This window comes from Chiloscyllium punctatum, chromosome 10 (assembly GCF_047496795.1).
Source record: "Chiloscyllium punctatum isolate Juve2018m chromosome 10, sChiPun1.3, whole genome shotgun sequence".
NCBI classification, from domain to species: Eukaryota; Metazoa; Chordata; class Chondrichthyes; order Orectolobiformes; family Hemiscylliidae; genus Chiloscyllium; species Chiloscyllium punctatum.
In genome coordinates, this window is record NC_092748.1 from 37,784,131 (window position 1) to 37,801,207 (window position 17,077).

The window sequence follows — 17,077 nt, forward strand, 5'->3', positions numbered from 1 at the left end:
ACTTCCACATGAGAGATTTAATGATTCTAAGTAGGCTTTTGTGCAGTGGTGGTGTGCCTTACCACTCCTACAGGAGGCCTGGATTCAAGTTCCACTTGCTTCAAAGATGTGTAATAAAGTTTGTAATCTGTTTACCAACACCATCTATTAGAGACTGAAACCCTGTGAAACATCATTCCTAGCTCATCATTTTAAATTCTTTACTTATGCTTTCCAGCTTCTTTTCCTTGGACTGTCAAGACCTTTTTTTTTTAACAACATTTTTTTCTGAATCAGCTGGTATGAACATCCTAATTTTCATCATATATTTGCTCAGTTCTAACAACTTGCAGATTTGTCTGAGCTTTCCCAGTTTGGAAACTCTAGAGACGAGAAGCTGTTTCAGCTAGGATGTCTGACTACCCTGAACTGAACTTGGTTCTCCTACTCAATTTTATTGTTGCTTTGCTGATCAAGGTTGTTTAAATGCACATTTTTACCCAAATTCATCTGTGGGTTGACATGGCACTTAAATAAGCGATTATCTGAACCTTTTGTTAAATCAAATGTGGCTTTTTATCACTGTGATATGAGCACCACCCAGCTATGAGGTTGGATAAATATAAAGTTGGCCACTCCTTATTGGTAACTCTGTTAATTTTTGAGTCAATGGTAACTTGTATTTTAAATGTGTACTTTCAGACCACTTCACATAGCCGCACGGAATGGACTTAAAAAGGTTGTGCATAATTTGCTAAGCAAAGGTGCAAGTGTTCTTGCTGTGGATGAAAATGGTATGTATCAGTTACTGCTCTCGGTTTATTCAATACCCTACCAGAAGTAACAATTGAATACCACAATACTTCTAAAAGTCTAACTAAAAGCACTCAACTTTGGCATGACTTAAACAATAGAAACATATCTTTTGAAAAGAACTGTCTTAACTCCTTTTTTGTTTCTGCAAAAGACTCATATACTAACCATTCCCTTGTCTGCTTTTGTGCCCAGGTCACACCCCAGCCTTGGCTTGTGCTCCTAACAAAGATGTGGCTGACTGTCTGGCACTCATTTTGGCTACCATGATGCCTTTCTGTCCTACCAGCACAATGACGTCCTTCAGCATCAGTCTAACAAAAAATGATAGTCTGAACACCCCTCTATCCTATGATTCCCCTAATACGGGTAGCAACATAAATTCTTTCAACAAACAGTTGTATAACTGTGTAGGAAAAATGGATAGAGGTCAGGAAGATGATGAAAATGATTCTGACTCTGAGACATTCTGATTGATTTTAGAAAGCTTGACATCCACAGGAAAAGTCTTAATTTGTTGTTCAATAGAAGATTACAGATGATCACTCAATCACTGCTTATTCAAAAAGCACTTATTTGAAGGCACTTTTCTTACAGGATTTAAGAGGAAAGCAGAATCTTGGAGTATTGATTCATTGAGGACTATTGAGTAGGGCACATGATTTGCTAATGCTCAAATCTGCCAGAGGTTGGCATTTTCACGGTCTCTGGGACATTGTATGCAAATTTGTGGTACATGCAGTACCTGTGGAAATTTTTGGGCTTTGTCATGACTATGTTGTTCCATGCCAAATTGCTTGCCCTACAATGAGATAGTATAACTTTGACAAATTAGCACAAGCATGCATTTTGCACTTCCAGTTTAAAAACTTGTGATAAGAGTTGTTAGAAATAAACCAGACACCTGAGCCATTAACTACTGATAAACTATGAATGACCTGTCCAAGGTTGCAGTGTCGAGTATTCATAAGTTAGAAGAAAACTTGATGGCACCCTTTTATTTTAAATGTACCGGTGATTTTAGGTGACTGTTCTGATAGCAGAAATGTAGTATTTCATACCTTTTTTTATACAGCCTCCTTTGGCAGCCTTTAAAAATGTATAGCAATTTTGTTTAAATCTACCCATCTGTAGGATGAAGAGAGTAACTGCCACAAAGAACATTTCTGATGAAATCTGCTTCATCTGCCAAAGCTTAATATGTTAAATGGACACGTTCTTTTACCTGTGACAGGAACACAGCAGGTGGAATGACAAGTTCTTTTTGTGTCTGGCCAGTGATGTCAAATGGACCAAACATGCTACAGATTGGGACTGACTGTTTTCATTCTTTTAAACTTAAAAGCCTTTTTTTCGTCATAATATTTTCACAGCTACATTGAAGTAGCCTGTTTCAGTAAACAATGCAGTATTCGAAATACAAAAAATGCATTTCACTTAAGTGAGATCAGATATTGTTCAATTAGAAATCAGCAAAATAAAGCTTCAGAAATTACAAAACCTCATTTGAAAACAATTACATTGCTCTATGAGGTGGCTGAGCATTTAATGCAACCTTGCTATTTTGACTAAAAGCACTGAAAAACTTATAAGAAACCTAAATTGTCTTGTTACAGTAGTACTGTATATAACTGTCCATGCAGATAAATTTCAAGAGACCTCTGATATGAAATTGCTTTAACGCAATTAAGTACCATATCATATTAAAGCACTGAAATTGAAGGAAAATGCCAAAAGTGATAGCCATGTCTCGAGAAGACTGGTGTTTTGTTAACTAACTTTAGTAAAAGCTTACAGCCACAGTATCATTTTTGAACCCATCTGCTTCTCTATTTTATTTACTGAAATGAAATCAGCTGGTGACTTCTGTACTGTGGTTGTTTTATAAATATATTTTTGTTTGTGTATTTCGAGTTGACTTGTTTGAATCAGTGGGATATAAAATTAATACATTTTTAAGTGCACAATTTGAGCAATTAATTATGTACTTTTGAACTTTTTATAGTTTTTAATATAAACATAGAAAAAGACCTGACAAAATAAATACTGGAACTTTGAGATCCATTACATTGTGATTGGCAATCTTTGTAGCAAATGCTTTCACTTGAGTTGATATCAAATACTATTTTGTTTTTGTTGCTTTATAAAATAGTCAGTGCCTTTCTCCCCATGAGTACTTTCCAGATGGTTTCCAAATAACTTCTAGAACTTTGCTAATTAATATCCAAGCAATAATGTTAATTAAATTTTGAATTTACAATGAATGTAAAATTTTCTTTTTAAAGGTTCAAAACATCTGAATGAAGAGTGCTTTGTTCATTAAACCATCATGGATTGTTTTTGCAGTGTTGTAGATTGCTTGTAGGTCTTGCTGAAGACTTAGCTTCTAAATTGATTCTATTTGGAAAAGGGCATTTACAAATTTGACCATCTGTGTATTTTAAAACCATAAAAACAATTATTTTGGGAAGCTGATGCAGTGGTCCATCCATTTAAAGCACCTATAATCTTCCATTTGGTAATCTTGTTGACTTATATGCTTTAGCATGTGCAATATGTCTTGTTATGGTATAGTATGGTATCATGATACAGTGACAGTGTTATATTTTGTTTTATGCAGTGAATGTGTAACAATCTAGTGAAAATGAAAATGTATGGTGGAAGCAGCTGTCTATGGAAATTTTATGTATTTGGTCATATTTCTACAGTATAGAGGGTATAAATTTAAATTTTTTTTTGATGTACTTAAAGACTGTCAAAGTGTACGAAGTAAATCCAAATCAATTTAAATCCAGCCTGGACCTCAAGCATACTTTGATTTTAGACTTTTGTGAACTACTGAATGCTTCAGTGATGTATAGAAGTACTTAATTGTAAACTACTTTTTTTTTTAATTAAAAGCATTCAGATGCTGTATATTTTTGTGAAAATAAAGGGTACAGATGCTGATGCAGCAAGTTGATTTACTTTCTTTCTTGATATGCTTTCTGCATTTAACACCTGAATAATTATAAACTGCAATGTTTAATAATTGATCCTTTCTCCATTTCATTGAGAAGCATGCTGAGACTGTCTTAACATTAATTTCTATTTAGTGCTTATTAATTTAAAAATAAATTATTTGGGGTCAATTTTGGTTCTCTTACCAATGTTAATGGGGTGGTAATAGCTTTTAAGTGAGGTCATGCCTTACCCAGTCTCATCACCAGTGATTCCTGTTGATATAAAAATTAGGACTTTTTGACATGAGTCTGGTATCTAACTTCAGTTAGACCCGTGGGTGAAGAATAAGTTTGCTAACAATGAGTCTTGATTTTTTTTTTGTGGGTCCTAGAAAAGAGAGTCCTCCCGGCCCATAGGAATAATCTGAGCCCCTGCTGTCTGGAGGCCCATGATTGTGAATCCTTTGTTGGTGAGCTGCATCGTGACACCTGTTCTATCTTGCAGCTTGAGTAGAAAATGTAAGTAAGGTTGAATCATAATCTTACAACCAATTTGCTGCCAGAATGAATGATTCAACATAGGTTGAATCTACATTTTTTTTATTTTAACTGTCTGAGTCCATGTTTTTCCTTTACTTTGAAGAGAAAACGTTATTGCACTAAACACTTTCTTCTCTCCTGAAAGTGATTTATGTTAAAGTGTCATGAGAGCCAATAACCTGAGTAGTGAGTGTAAGGAAACTCTGTTTGGATTCAGAGTTGATTAGGTTTAAACAGCAAGTTTCGTGAAACAGACTAATGTTTGCACTACATTAAATAGTAAGCAATTAATACAATGTACATTTCCATTGTCATGTTCAAGTTGATCAAGCTTGAAATCTTTCACACATGAACTTTCAACTAGCCTGACAGCTTGTTCGTATGTCAAATAAAACAGAGACTCTAGAGACAATTTTGGCTCTATAGTGGGGGGCACAGTGACTCAGCAGTTAACACTGATATCTCTCAGCGCCTGGGACTTGGGATCAATTCCCGGTGCTCCTAGTTCCTCCTACAGTCCAAAAATGTGTAGGAAAGGTGAATTGACCATGGGAAATGCGGGTTACAGGGATGGAGTAAGGGTCTGGGTCTGGTTGGGGGTAATCTTCAGAGGGTCGGTGTGGGCTGAATGGCCTGCTTTCACATTGTAGGGATTCTATGCATATTAGGTAATAAAGATGTATCTTAAGTAAACAACTCTAGATGGAGGTTTGAAGAGGATTTTTGAAATATATTAGAAAACTTTGGACCACTGCTATTTATTCCAGAAGGTCTCTGAGGACTTTATCTAAAAACAGTAGGGAAATGATGCTCCACCTTTTTGAGCATGATATATTAGATTAGATTAGATTAGATTACTTACAGTGTGGAAACAGGCCCTTCGGCCCAACAAGTCCACACCGACCCGCCGAAGCGCACCCACCCCAAACCCATTCCCCTACATTTAACACTACGGACAATTTAGATTAGATTAGATTAGATTAGATTACTTACAGTGTGGAAACAGGCCCTTCGGCCCAACAAGTCCACACCACCCCGCCGAAGCGCAACCCACCCATACCCCTACATCTACCCCTTACCTAACACTACGGGCAATTTAGCATGGCCAATTCACCTAACCTGCACACTTTTGGACTGTGGGAGGAAACTGGGGCACCCGGAGGAAACCCACGCAGACACGGGAAGAATGTGCAAACTCCACACAGTCAGTCGCCTGAGGTAGGAATTGAACCCGGGTCATATGCAAAATACAAAGTCTGGAATTGAGTCAAATGATAACATGAAACTTGTCAATCGTTGCAAAAACCCTCATCTGGTTCACTAATGCCCTGTGGGGAACAATACTACTGTCTTTATTTGGTCTAGTCTACGTGGTCCAGACCCACAAAACTGTGGTTGAATTTTAACTGCCCTCTGAAAAAAGGGATGGGCAATAAATGGTGAACAGCCCATGAATAAATGAATAAATAAACGTTGCCAGGAGAAAGGGAGGGTTTTGTCATATGCATCTTTCCATGGGTCCCTCTTTGTAGGATGGATGGCAGGTTAAAATATGACCAGGCAGAATAGCACTACCTGCTGCAGATGATGAGCAAGAAGGGCAATACGGACTTCTTTCTGTTTGCAAGTAAAGGAAATCTTTTCTGTGGATCTCTTCCATCAGATCCCTCCAAGGCCATGTCTTATAACCTTTACATTCAAATCCAAATTATAATAATTGGTAATTAGGATAAAAATTTTTCTCTAAAACTAGACTTTCAAACAGACCTTTCTCATTAGCACAGCACTCATTTAGTATCTGTTTCTCCCCTTTCCACCAAAACATTATTCAATTTAAGTTTATAAGAAGAAACCAGAGAGATGTTTGAAGAGAAGGAATATAAAATGAACCGTCTGCTATTCACCATCCCATTTTGACTTAGGAAGTCGAAGTATTTTGACATCGTCCAACCCAATCCAATGCCAGCACCTCCACACCAAGATTCCAGTTAGAGTTATCGCCTTCATGTGGATCAGATGTGTAAATCAACATCTGAGGTGTTTGAAAGAGGAGGCTGTATGTATTATGATGTAGAGACTGGGGACATTCCTACTTTGTGAAGTGGTGGGGCTTTTTGGATATTGTTCAAGTGAATTATAGAACAATGACATTCAAGGTGGTGTTATGATTTTGTTAAGAGACCATATGGTTCGCTGTCTAAGCCAAATTACACTAAAGCATAAATATGAATACACTTTTTAATGGAAGTTACTTTACAAGATAAAGTAAACTTAACATTGTTGCCTATATTTTAAATTGAGCTTCTTAAATTTCCTCCTTCTCCCAAGTACTCCACCTTCTCAAAAAACTCAGAAATTTAACAATTTGGGAGATTAACAACTTGGTCTGAATACTGTTTCAAAGATTCATAACCAAAATTGAGAATCTTGGATGTTCTAATTACTTAAAGTTGTCCCATCACACCTCTATCAACTATCTCCCAATTAAAACTGTCACTAGCATCTGAAGTGCAGTCATTCAAATTTGGTCTTGCAGTTTCCATCAATCTAGTTCTCATCACTTCGTGCCCACCCCTTCCCTATCTTTACTCCCTCCCTCCTGTCATCTCTCCCTGCCACCTTCTCCTGTCCATACCTTTTCTCCCTCTACTTTCTTTACGTCAGTCCTGCTTTCTTTAAGATGTTTACAGCACAGAAGGAGGCCACTCAGCCCCTCATGTTCATTTTGGTAACAAAGATCTGGTACACAAATACCATTTTCCACCTCATGGCCCAAAGCCCTGGAGCAATAGCAATGCAATATCAAAAAGCTGCTTAAGTATTCTAAGTAATTTTGACAAAATCACCCAGATGGGCAGAGTTCCAGATTCCTATCACTTTCTGGGTGAAAACATTTCTCCTTGACTCATGTCTTTAGCCTTCCAGCTCTTTAAATTTATGGTTCCTGGTCACTGATCCCTCTCCTAATGGAAAAAGTGCCTTCCTAACCACCTTAACTACGTCCCTCATAATCCTCCACATTTCCAGCTTTCACCACTGCAGAGATCACAAACAATACAATCTTTCCTCCTGGAGCAGTCCCTTCAGCCCACTCAGCATCCTAGAAAATCTATGATAATTTGACCTGAACTGTAGCAGTTCTCCAGTTGTGGCCGAGCCACAACTATTCCAGCATAATTACCCTGCTCTTCTACGTCTTAGCTAATAAAAGCAAGTTTTCTATATGCCACCTTAATCACCTTATCTACCTATCCTACTACAATGATCTATGAATACGCACATCAAGGCTGCTCTGACTTTAGTCCTTTCCAGGGTCTTACCATTCACTGTGTAATCTTGCTTTGATGGCTGTCTTTAATTGCATTACCTCACACTTTTATCTATTTTCCATTTTAGAATTCCCTTTGCAACTGCTCTGCCCACCTGACCAGTCTATTGATATCCTTATGTAGTGTACAGCTATTCTAATAATTTTTGTGTCATCTATAATTGTCTTGATCATCCCCCAAAATTTAAGTTCCAATCATTAGTGTCCACCATAAATAGCAAAGCACCAGCACTGCGCCCTGTGGAAACCAACTAGAAAAAGACATTGTCACACAAATGTTCATCTACCATCACCCTCTGCTTTCAGCCCTCTAGTCAATTTTGGATCCCATGGTCCCTTACTTTTTAACCAGTCTGTCATAAGGGATGTAATCTAAAGCCTTGCTGAAGTCTAGGTAGACCACATAAAAGCATTATTCTAATCACACTTTTGGATACCTTAAAAACAAACCCAAATTTGTCACGCACAACGTTAACAAATCCATCTTGACCACCCCAATTAATCCATGCCTTGCTGCGTGTGGATATATTCTCCTGTCAAAATTCTTGCTAATAACCTTCTTACTACTGTACTGAGGTTAGACTGACTTGCCTATAATCGTCTAATGTATCCTTCGCTTTTTTAAAAAATAATTGGCAGCATTAGCAGTTTATACAGTCCTCTGGCAGACACCTGTGGCCAGACAGGATTTGAGAAATACTGCCAGCAACCCCCAAATTCCCTCATGTTATCTCCTCCCTTGTCTTCCTCAGTAGCCTGAGGATACATCTCGACTCGGTCTATCGGTTTATCCACTTAAAACTGTGGAACCCACTAGTTGCTCCTCTCTGTTAATTTACTCTAATATTTTACAGACCTCCACTCTGATGTCTGTACCTGTGTTGCCCTCTTGAAGACTGATGCTAAGTATTCATTGAGGACAGTGCTCACATCTTCCAGGTTCTCTCTGTCATTACTTCTATGGTCCCTAAGAGACCTTACTCTCATTTTTTATGTATCTAAATCTCCCCTTTTGGGTTTCCTTTTATTCAATCTGCCATGCTTTCTCATGTATTCTCTTAACTAAATTAATTTACTTTTTAAGACACTGCATTTTACATTGCAAGAAACTCTATGCATTGAGCCCTCAGAATCTGCAATACCTGAGGGCTTTCTCGCGCCCCTCCCCCTCGTTTTCTCTCTCTCTCTCTTGCACGCGCATGCGCAGACACCTCTCTCTCTCTAGATGACTCTTCATCAGAGCTGATGTGAAGTGTGGTGGTGGCAACATTTATGCAATGGTGGGGGGTTGGAGTGCTGGGGGAGAAAGGATGTTGATTGTATATATGTGGAGGTGCCACTGTTGGACTGGGGTGGACAAAGTTAAAAATCACACAACACCAGGTTATAGTTCCTGATGAAGGGCTTTTGCCCAAAACATTGATTTTCCTGCTCCTCGGATGCTGCCTGACCTGCTGTGCTTTTCCAGTACCACTAATCCAAAAGATGACAGTGCAACAGGCCAGTTGCTCTGTACAAAATAATTGCCAGCACCACTCTAATCTAGACTATAGTCCAACAGGTTTATTTGGAAGTATGAGCTTTCAGAGCGCTGCTCCTTCATCAGGTAACTAATGGGGCAGGATCATTACCTGATGAAGGAATAGGGAGAGAGGACATGGTGACAGAAAATGTAACAAGTAAAGCTAAAAGAAAGGAAGGAATGGAAGTGGTTTCACAATATGAAAGTGTTGAACTCTGTATTAAGTCCAGAAGGTTGTAAAGTGCCTACCTGAAGATGGGCTGTTGATCCTTCAATTTGCACTGTGATTTGTTGGAGCATTGCAGCATGCTGAGAACAGACAAGTGAGCATGCGAGCAGGATGCTGTGATAAAGTGACCAGCAACAGGAAGATCGGGATCATGCTTGCACATGGGCTGGAGGTGTTCTGCAAAATGGTCACCCAGTCTGCATTTGGTTTTTCCAATGTAGAATAGGCTACATTGCAGCAAATGTAATACACAAGGTTACAGAATGTACAGATGAAATGTTGCTTCACCTGGAAAGACTGATGATAAGCAGGAAAGACATGAAGGGGCAGATGTTGCGGTGGTGTTCTGCTGGAGTTGTCTGAAATAGGAGAGAATGATCCTTTGAATGTGGAGGCTGGTGGGGTGAAAAGTGAGGACAAGGGGGACCTGATCGTGCTGTTGTGAATGATGGGAAAGGGTAAAGCCGGAAGTACGGGTGATAGGTCGGATGTGGTTTGAGGGTCTTGTTAACCACAGTGGGCAGGAAATCTCTGTTACAGAAGAAGGAAGCTGTGTCAGCGGCACTGTTTTGGGAGGAGGCATCATCTGAATAAACACAACATAAATGAAGGAACTGGAAGAATGGAATGGAATCCTCAAAGGATGTGGGGTGTGAAGAGCTGTAGTGAAGGTAGTGACGGGAGTCAGTGGTTTTGTCGTGGTTGACAGTGGAAAGTTTATTCTCCACAAAATGGAGACTTAGAGGTCAAGATAAGAAAGGCAAATGTCAGAGGTGGACCATGTGAAAGTTGTAGAGGGGTAGAAATTGGAAGCAAAACAAACAAATTTTTCAAGGTCCTTTCCAGGGAGGAAAGGATATGGTGGGAAATTTGTTTACCCATTTCCAGGCATATTTGACTGGATTACATAAAGCAGTATTGGGTCCTGCTCTCTGTCCTGAGATTGCACACTATTCCAGGATGATCCTGGAATGCAGAGATATCTCTTAGTTATTTATTTTCCATTGAAATAATCAGAATAAAACTGTTTCCTGTCCCATCCACCCTCCTCTCCAAACATAATTGCAAGAAACTCATGGACCTCTTCATCTCTAAGATTGGAAACATTTGACTATCTGCCTCTGTAGTATCTTCCTTTCCAATAGCTCAGAGGAGTTTAGCCTGCTAACGTTTCTTCTGCTTAAGTTCTGAACACCCGTCTTTGCCTAATTTCTCTATCTTCACTCATGCTCTTTCTGAATTTATCCATGAGATTCACCTCCTATTCCATTGCCCCTAATCCTATTAAACTGCCAATCAACCAACTCCTGGTCTGCAAGTTACATGTTTCCCTGAAGGGGTACTGTCTTTCTCCTTTAAATCTGCTGGCAGCACTTCAAGCCATGGTCCTACTGTCTCTGGAAACTACCACCCAAGCTGTTGCCTCCCAAATCTATTCCAATCTTTTCTCGAATTCCACGTTTGAATCGAAATTGAACTTACCAAGTATTAATGACGTCCTTTATGACTGACCAATGTAAGGTTCCTCTCCTCATCCTTCTTGATCATCTGTAGCCTTTGACATGGTTGACAACACCCAACGTGGTCAACTGTTCTGTTTTTACAGGGTTGTTCTGCAATTTTGCTCATTGTTTCAAGTCCCATATTGCTTATTCCTGTGGACTATGTTTTTCATAAATTGCGCAGGCACACTATTCATATTGACCACTAAGGTGATGGTGAATTCTCTTTGTAGCAGACAATATGGAGACCAGTACGTGCATGGCTCCCAACTTTAAAAGGGGTAGTGTTCAGTAGGGCACATATCCAGCCATTCTGGATCAGGAAACTGATCTAAGGGCCTTCAGTGGGTTTTCTGTCATGCTGTCATACAGTACAGACACAGACCCTTCGATCCAACCAGTCCATGGTAAACATAATCCCAAACTAAACTAGTCCCACGTGCCTGGTCCTGTTCCAATGTAAACTCCCTGGTATCAACTCTGTGCATCACATTCTTATCCACTTTATCTATGTGGCCTGCTACATTAAGTGACCAATGGATACGCACTGTAAGATCCCTCTAATCCTTGCCTATGCACTCATCTGCTGCAGCCAAAGTGTCCCTTATAGGAGTTGCTCGTCCTGCTGTAGCATTTCCAGATAGGGCAAACAGAATATAAGTTTAGCTTATCAGGTGGTTGTAAACTTATCTATGGCACAGAAGGACAGGGGGGTTATCTCCTATGTCTTGGACAATATTTTAATCCATCATTGAGTCATAGAGATGCACAACACCTTTAGTCCAACTTGTCTATGTTGACCAGATATCCTAACCTAATCTAGTCCCATTTGCCAGCATTTGGCCCATATCCCTTTAACCCCTTCCTGTTCATAGAATTCTAGAATCCCTACACTGTGTTGAGAGTAGTCCATGGTGAGTTTGATGGTGGGATGAAACTTGTTAATATCACTGTGTCGTTTTATCAGTGACTCCTTGCCATGGGTCCAGAGGAAGAAAATGTCGTCAATGTACCTGGTGTATAATGTTGGTTAGACGTCCTGTGGAGAGAAGAAGTCTTGTTCGAATCTTTGCATGAAGATGTTGGCATATTAGTGTGCAAATTTGGTCCCCATAGCTGTTCCAAGTGTCTGGATGAAAAACTGGTTGTCCACCCAAAACATATTAAAACAGCCGTCCCCTATGGACAAGCCCTACGCATACACCAGATCTGTTTGGATGAGGAGGAACATGACTGGCACCTGGAAGTACTCAGGGATGCCCTCAGGAGAACGGGGTACGATGCTCATCATCGACCGCCAGTTCCACGTGCCACAGCAAGGAACCATAATGACCTCCTCAGGAGACAGACACGTGCTGCAACCAACAGGGTACCCTTCATTGTTCAGTACTTCCCAGGAGCTGAAAAACTATGCCATGTTCTTTGTGACCTGCAACACATTATCAATGAGGATGAGCACCTCGCCAAGACCTTCCCCATAATACTCCACTGCTTGCCATTAAACAACCGCCAAATCTCAAACAAATCATTGTTCGTAGCAAGCTGCCCAGCTTTCAGGACCACTCCATACAACCCTGTCACGGTAGGCGCTGCACGATGTGTCAGAGTGTGGACATGGAAACCACCATTACATGTGGGGACACCTCCCACCATGTACGTGGCAGGTACTCATGTGACTCAGCCAACATTGTCTATCTTAAACATTGCAAGCAAGGATGCCCTGAGACCTGGTATATTGAGGAACACTTCAGCGGTTGAGGACATTCGACCTCGGACCTTCGGGTGACCATCCTCCAAGACAGACTTCGGGACAGGCAGCTGCGAAAAGTGGTCGAGCAGAGGCTGATAGCTAAGTTCCGTACCCATAGGGAGGGCCTCAACCAGGACTTTGGATTCATGTCACACTATACAGGTGACCACCATTGCACTATATCCGCGCACACAGGCAACCCTAAACACACACACACATATGTATACACACTCGCACACACTGCCACACTCAAACATGCATCCTCTCACAGACGTAGACCACTCTACACTCTCACACACACACATACACACACTCTCACAGACACTCAACCCCCCCCACCCCAGACATACACACACTACTGCAGACACACACGCTCCCACACTAACACATGCACCCCCTAACAGACTTAGACAATCTACACAAATACACTCCCTCACACTCCCAACCCTCACCCACACCAGACAGAGAGAGAGAGACACACACACATATATATATATGTTTGTGGGGTGAATTTGTACTTGAAGAATTACATTGTAGTTTGCTCAAAAACTGCATGAATTCATGTAAGACTGTGTTATCTCACTTTTTAGATTAGAATCAGACTAAACATTATGGCACAGACAGAACACAGGGGGCTAACACCTTCAACATATTAGGTAAAAACAATGACTGCAGATGCTGAAAACCAAATACTAGATTAGTGGTGCTGGAAGAGCACAGCAGTTCAGGCAGCATCCAACGAGCAGCGAAATCGACGTTTCGGGCAAAAGCCCTTCATCAGGAATAAAGGCAGTGAGCCTGAAGCGTGGAGAGATAAGCTAGAGGAGGGTGGGGGTGGGGAGAGAGTAGCATAGAGTACAATGGGTGAGTGGGGGAGGAGATGAAGGTGATAGGTCAAGGAGGAGAGGGTGGAGTGGATAGGTGGAAAAGAAGATGGGCAGGTCGGACAAGTCCGGGCAAGTCAAGGTGACAGTTACTGAGCTGAAAGTTTAGAACTAGGGTGAGGTGGGGGAAGGGGAAATGAGGAAGCTGTTGAAGTCGACATTGATGCCCTGGGGTTGAAGTGTTCCGAGGCGGAAGATGAGGCGTTCTTCCTCCAGGCGTCTGGTGGTGAGGGAGCGGCGGTGAAGGAGGCCCAGGACCTCCAAGTCCTCGGCAGAGTGGGAGGGGGAGTTGAAATGTTGGGCCACGGGGCGGTTTGGTTGATTGGTGCGGGTGTCTCGGAGATGTTCCCTAAAGCGCTCTGCTAGGAGGCACCCAGTCTCCCCAATGTAGAGGAGACCGCATCGGGAGCAACGGATACAATAAATGATATTGGTGGATGTGCAGGTGAAACTTTGATGGATGTGGAAGGCCCTTTAGGGCCTTGGATAGAGGTGAGGGAGGAGGTGTGGGCACAGGTTTTACAGTTCCTGCGGTGGCAGGGGAAAGTGCCAGAATGGGAGGGTGGGTTGTAGGGGGGCGTGGACCTGACCAGGTAGTCACGGAGGGAACGGTCTTTGCAGAAGGCGGAAAGGGGTGGGGAGGGAAATATATCCCTGGTGGTGGGGTCTTTTTGGAGGTGGCGGAAATGTCGGCGGATGATTTGGTTGATGCGAAGGTTTGTAGGGTGGAAGGTGAGCACCAGGGGCGTTCTGTCCTTGTTACGGTTGGAGGGGTGGGGTCTGAGGGCGGAGGTGCAGGATGTGGACGAGATGCGTTGGAGGGCATCTTTAACCACGTGGGAAGGGAAATTGCGGTCTCTAAAGAAGGAGGCCATCTTGTGTGTCCTATGGTGGAACTGGTCCTCCTGGGAGCAGATACGGCGGAGGTGGAGAAATTGGAAATACGGGAATTGCAAAGGCGCCGTCACCTAACCTCTCTCCAGTCAGCCCTGCCTCAGCTGAGGGCCACACTCTCAGAATTGCAAAGGATTCCAGCACCTTCAACATATTGTCTGGCTAACAGCAATTGTTACAGCTAACCTGAGAATGTAACTTTGTTTAAAAGTTTTGTGATTTACATATTAAAGAAGTGAAACTAACATGGCAACAGATGAAAGACTTAACAAACAATCAAGGTATTTTTCAATGTATAATTTCAGTTACATCACACTGTAAACTTTTGCTATAAATTCTGTGTCTGACAATTGTGTCCTTCACAACCACCTGATGAAGGAGCAGCAAGTGCTTCCAATTAAACCTGTTGGACTATAACCTGGTGTTGTGTGATTTTTAACTTTGAACTGCACATGAACAGTGTTAGTCGATTAAGGCACACTGTCAAATCTTCAAACACACATTCGTGTTATCAATGCCAAAGCCATCTGATTGGTTAAATTTGAGGCAGTATAACACTTGTCGGAAATCCCATCACGTTAACCCCTCGAAACCAGCAGCGAACTGAACAAAACAACTGCCCAAAGGGATGGGTCATGCCCTCTCTGACGTCACGACGCCCATGACGTCTTCACGCCGTCCTGTGAAGTCAACCTAGCGTGATAACCGTCTCCGTCTCCGTCTCCTGATTCGGCGCCGCGCACCTGATTGACAGTACCTTTCGCCAATCAGCCGAGGCGCCGGCGGGCAGTGCGGTCAGCAGGTTAGGTCGCCCCGGCGGTGTCGGGAGCGCGGCGATGGCGGGCGCGAGGATGCGATGGTTGTCTGCAATACTTCAGGGCTTTCTATTGGCTTTAGTGGGTCTCGGAATATGGGACGTGTTGTTTGTGTACGAAGAGAACAGGTGCAGCATGACCTACATGTTCGAGTACCCAGAATATATTGTAAGTTACTCCAGCCCCGATATTCGGGTGAACGAGGCTGGAGACTCCCAGTCTGTACAGAGAATAAACATGCAAGTAGTTGCCTTGACTGACAGTGCAACAGGCCACTGCTTGTGTAAGTTTGCTCTGTACAAAATAACTGCCAAAGCTTTTATTATTTTGATAATATTTCGAGAGCGGAATCTAATAAACTTTATGCTTTGATTGTGCTTTTTTAGAAAGTCAACCATAAAATTCAGTGTTACCTATGCCCAGGTTCTGTTTGACACTTGGCCACATTTGCTAGGATCATTCAAGAATAATCTTTTCCACAATGCCACTTTGATGTGATTGATACAATTGAAATCATGGACATTTACAGCAGATGAATGGACCAATTGGATCATCAGCCGGTCTGGCTTCCTTTTTTCCATACCCATCTAAATACTATTGTAGATTTTATTTCCACCATACCGTTTTTGAAGGGTTGCCCATATCCCACCAGATCAGCATTTGAAGCAAACGAAAATGTATTTTTGTCTTTTGATGATTTTCTACGTTTTAGATTATCTTACACATTGTCCAATTTGCAACATCTTTCATCAGGTATTATCTTAATTTGTTTCAATGAAATTAGCGCTATTTTCTCTTTTTCTGCCAATTTTAAAATATTGCATTCCTGGCATTTTACTGAGTTTCTTCTATGTGATCTCCATGCCCTTAATGTTCTCCCTAAACTGATAGCTTCAGCTTATCAAAATACGACCTCTCGTCTTGCTAACCATTTCCGTCAATTTTTACTATTGTAACTGGTCTATTTTCTCTAAAACCTAGGGCCCTATATCTGAAGTGAGCTGCTGTCTCGCATCTAAGAAAGAATTAATTTTTTTGTGTTGCACCTTTCATCTAAGGGAATCTAAGGGAAGCCCAAAGTAATACTCTGCCTATTAAGCACTTTTAAGCTGGAACACTTGAAGGAAATATGGCTGGCCATTTGTGCAGAGGATGCTCTCACGAATAGCATTTGATAGTGACCAAATGATCTGTTTTTAACTTGTCGATTTAGTCACTTTGGGTAGTTTCCTTGATCTTCTCAAAATAGTGCCATGGGATTCGTTATGTCAATTTTAAAGATGCAACAACTAAACTAATAATTCTTTCTTTGGTTTCTTCCTTTTAATGAGCTGAACTGGGTCAGGATTTGATCACAATTGGAGTTCTGATGATTGCTAATGAATATTAACAATTAATGCCTCTACTATATGCAAGAATAAAAAAAAGCTTTCTTATTTATAAATCACATCTTTAATATTATACTATATTTTCATTTTTAAGAGCCCCTTCAAATTTGGATTGGTTTGTCAAAACTGAAACCAACAGTGCAGATTCAATTCTTGTAGCAACTGTGGTCGTTCAAAAAAGCCTACCTCCTCGCCTCCTGCTTGATGCTAACTGATGCACTTCAAGGTGTAGGTTTTAGAAGCAAGATGAGACCATTTTGACCTTTGAGCCTGTTCCATCATTCAGTAAAATCATTGCTGATCTACATAACTTGTCTCTCTTTCTTTCAACAGCCTATTGTTCCTCCTGGACTGCAACTAATAATGTATTTATTAAAATATGAATGGCAATCTAGTCCGAAATTGAAACCTATTTATTTCCCTTTATGAGGAAAAAAACTTTGAATCAATATGCCAGACCTAGTTTTCTCTAGTGTAGCAGATGTCTTCAG

At 41.2% G+C, this 17,077-nt stretch overlaps 2 protein-coding genes across 8 annotated transcripts in view; both read left to right on the forward strand.

Annotated features, from left to right (window-relative positions):
• The window catches only part of ankrd44 (ankyrin repeat domain 44), a 224,632-nt gene extending 211,552 nt beyond the window's left edge, over positions 1–13,080 (forward strand). For 5 of the 7 annotated variants that reach the window (XM_072578948.1, XM_072578947.1, XM_072578949.1 and 2 more), the window contains 2 exons: positions 682–773; positions 988–3,745. In XM_072578948.1, the coding sequence (XP_072435049.1) occupies positions 682–773; positions 988–1,265 (370 nt within the window). In that variant the 3' untranslated portion in view covers positions 1,266–3,745. Of the gene's footprint in view, positions 1–681; positions 774–987; positions 3,746–4,126; positions 4,254–11,822 lie in introns of those variants that run through there. The other 2 variants (XM_072578952.1, XM_072578953.1) reach the window with 2 other exon arrangements.
• Positions 13,081–15,212: 2,132 nt separating this feature from the next.
• pgap1 (post-GPI attachment to proteins inositol deacylase 1) overlaps positions 15,213–17,077 on the forward strand; it is a 170,875-nt gene continuing 169,010 nt past the window's right edge. The window contains exon 1 of the mRNA XM_072578291.1: positions 15,213–15,366. Within this exon, the coding sequence (XP_072434392.1) occupies positions 15,220–15,366 (147 nt within the window). The 5' untranslated portion in view covers positions 15,213–15,219. The remainder of the gene's footprint in view (positions 15,367–17,077) is intronic.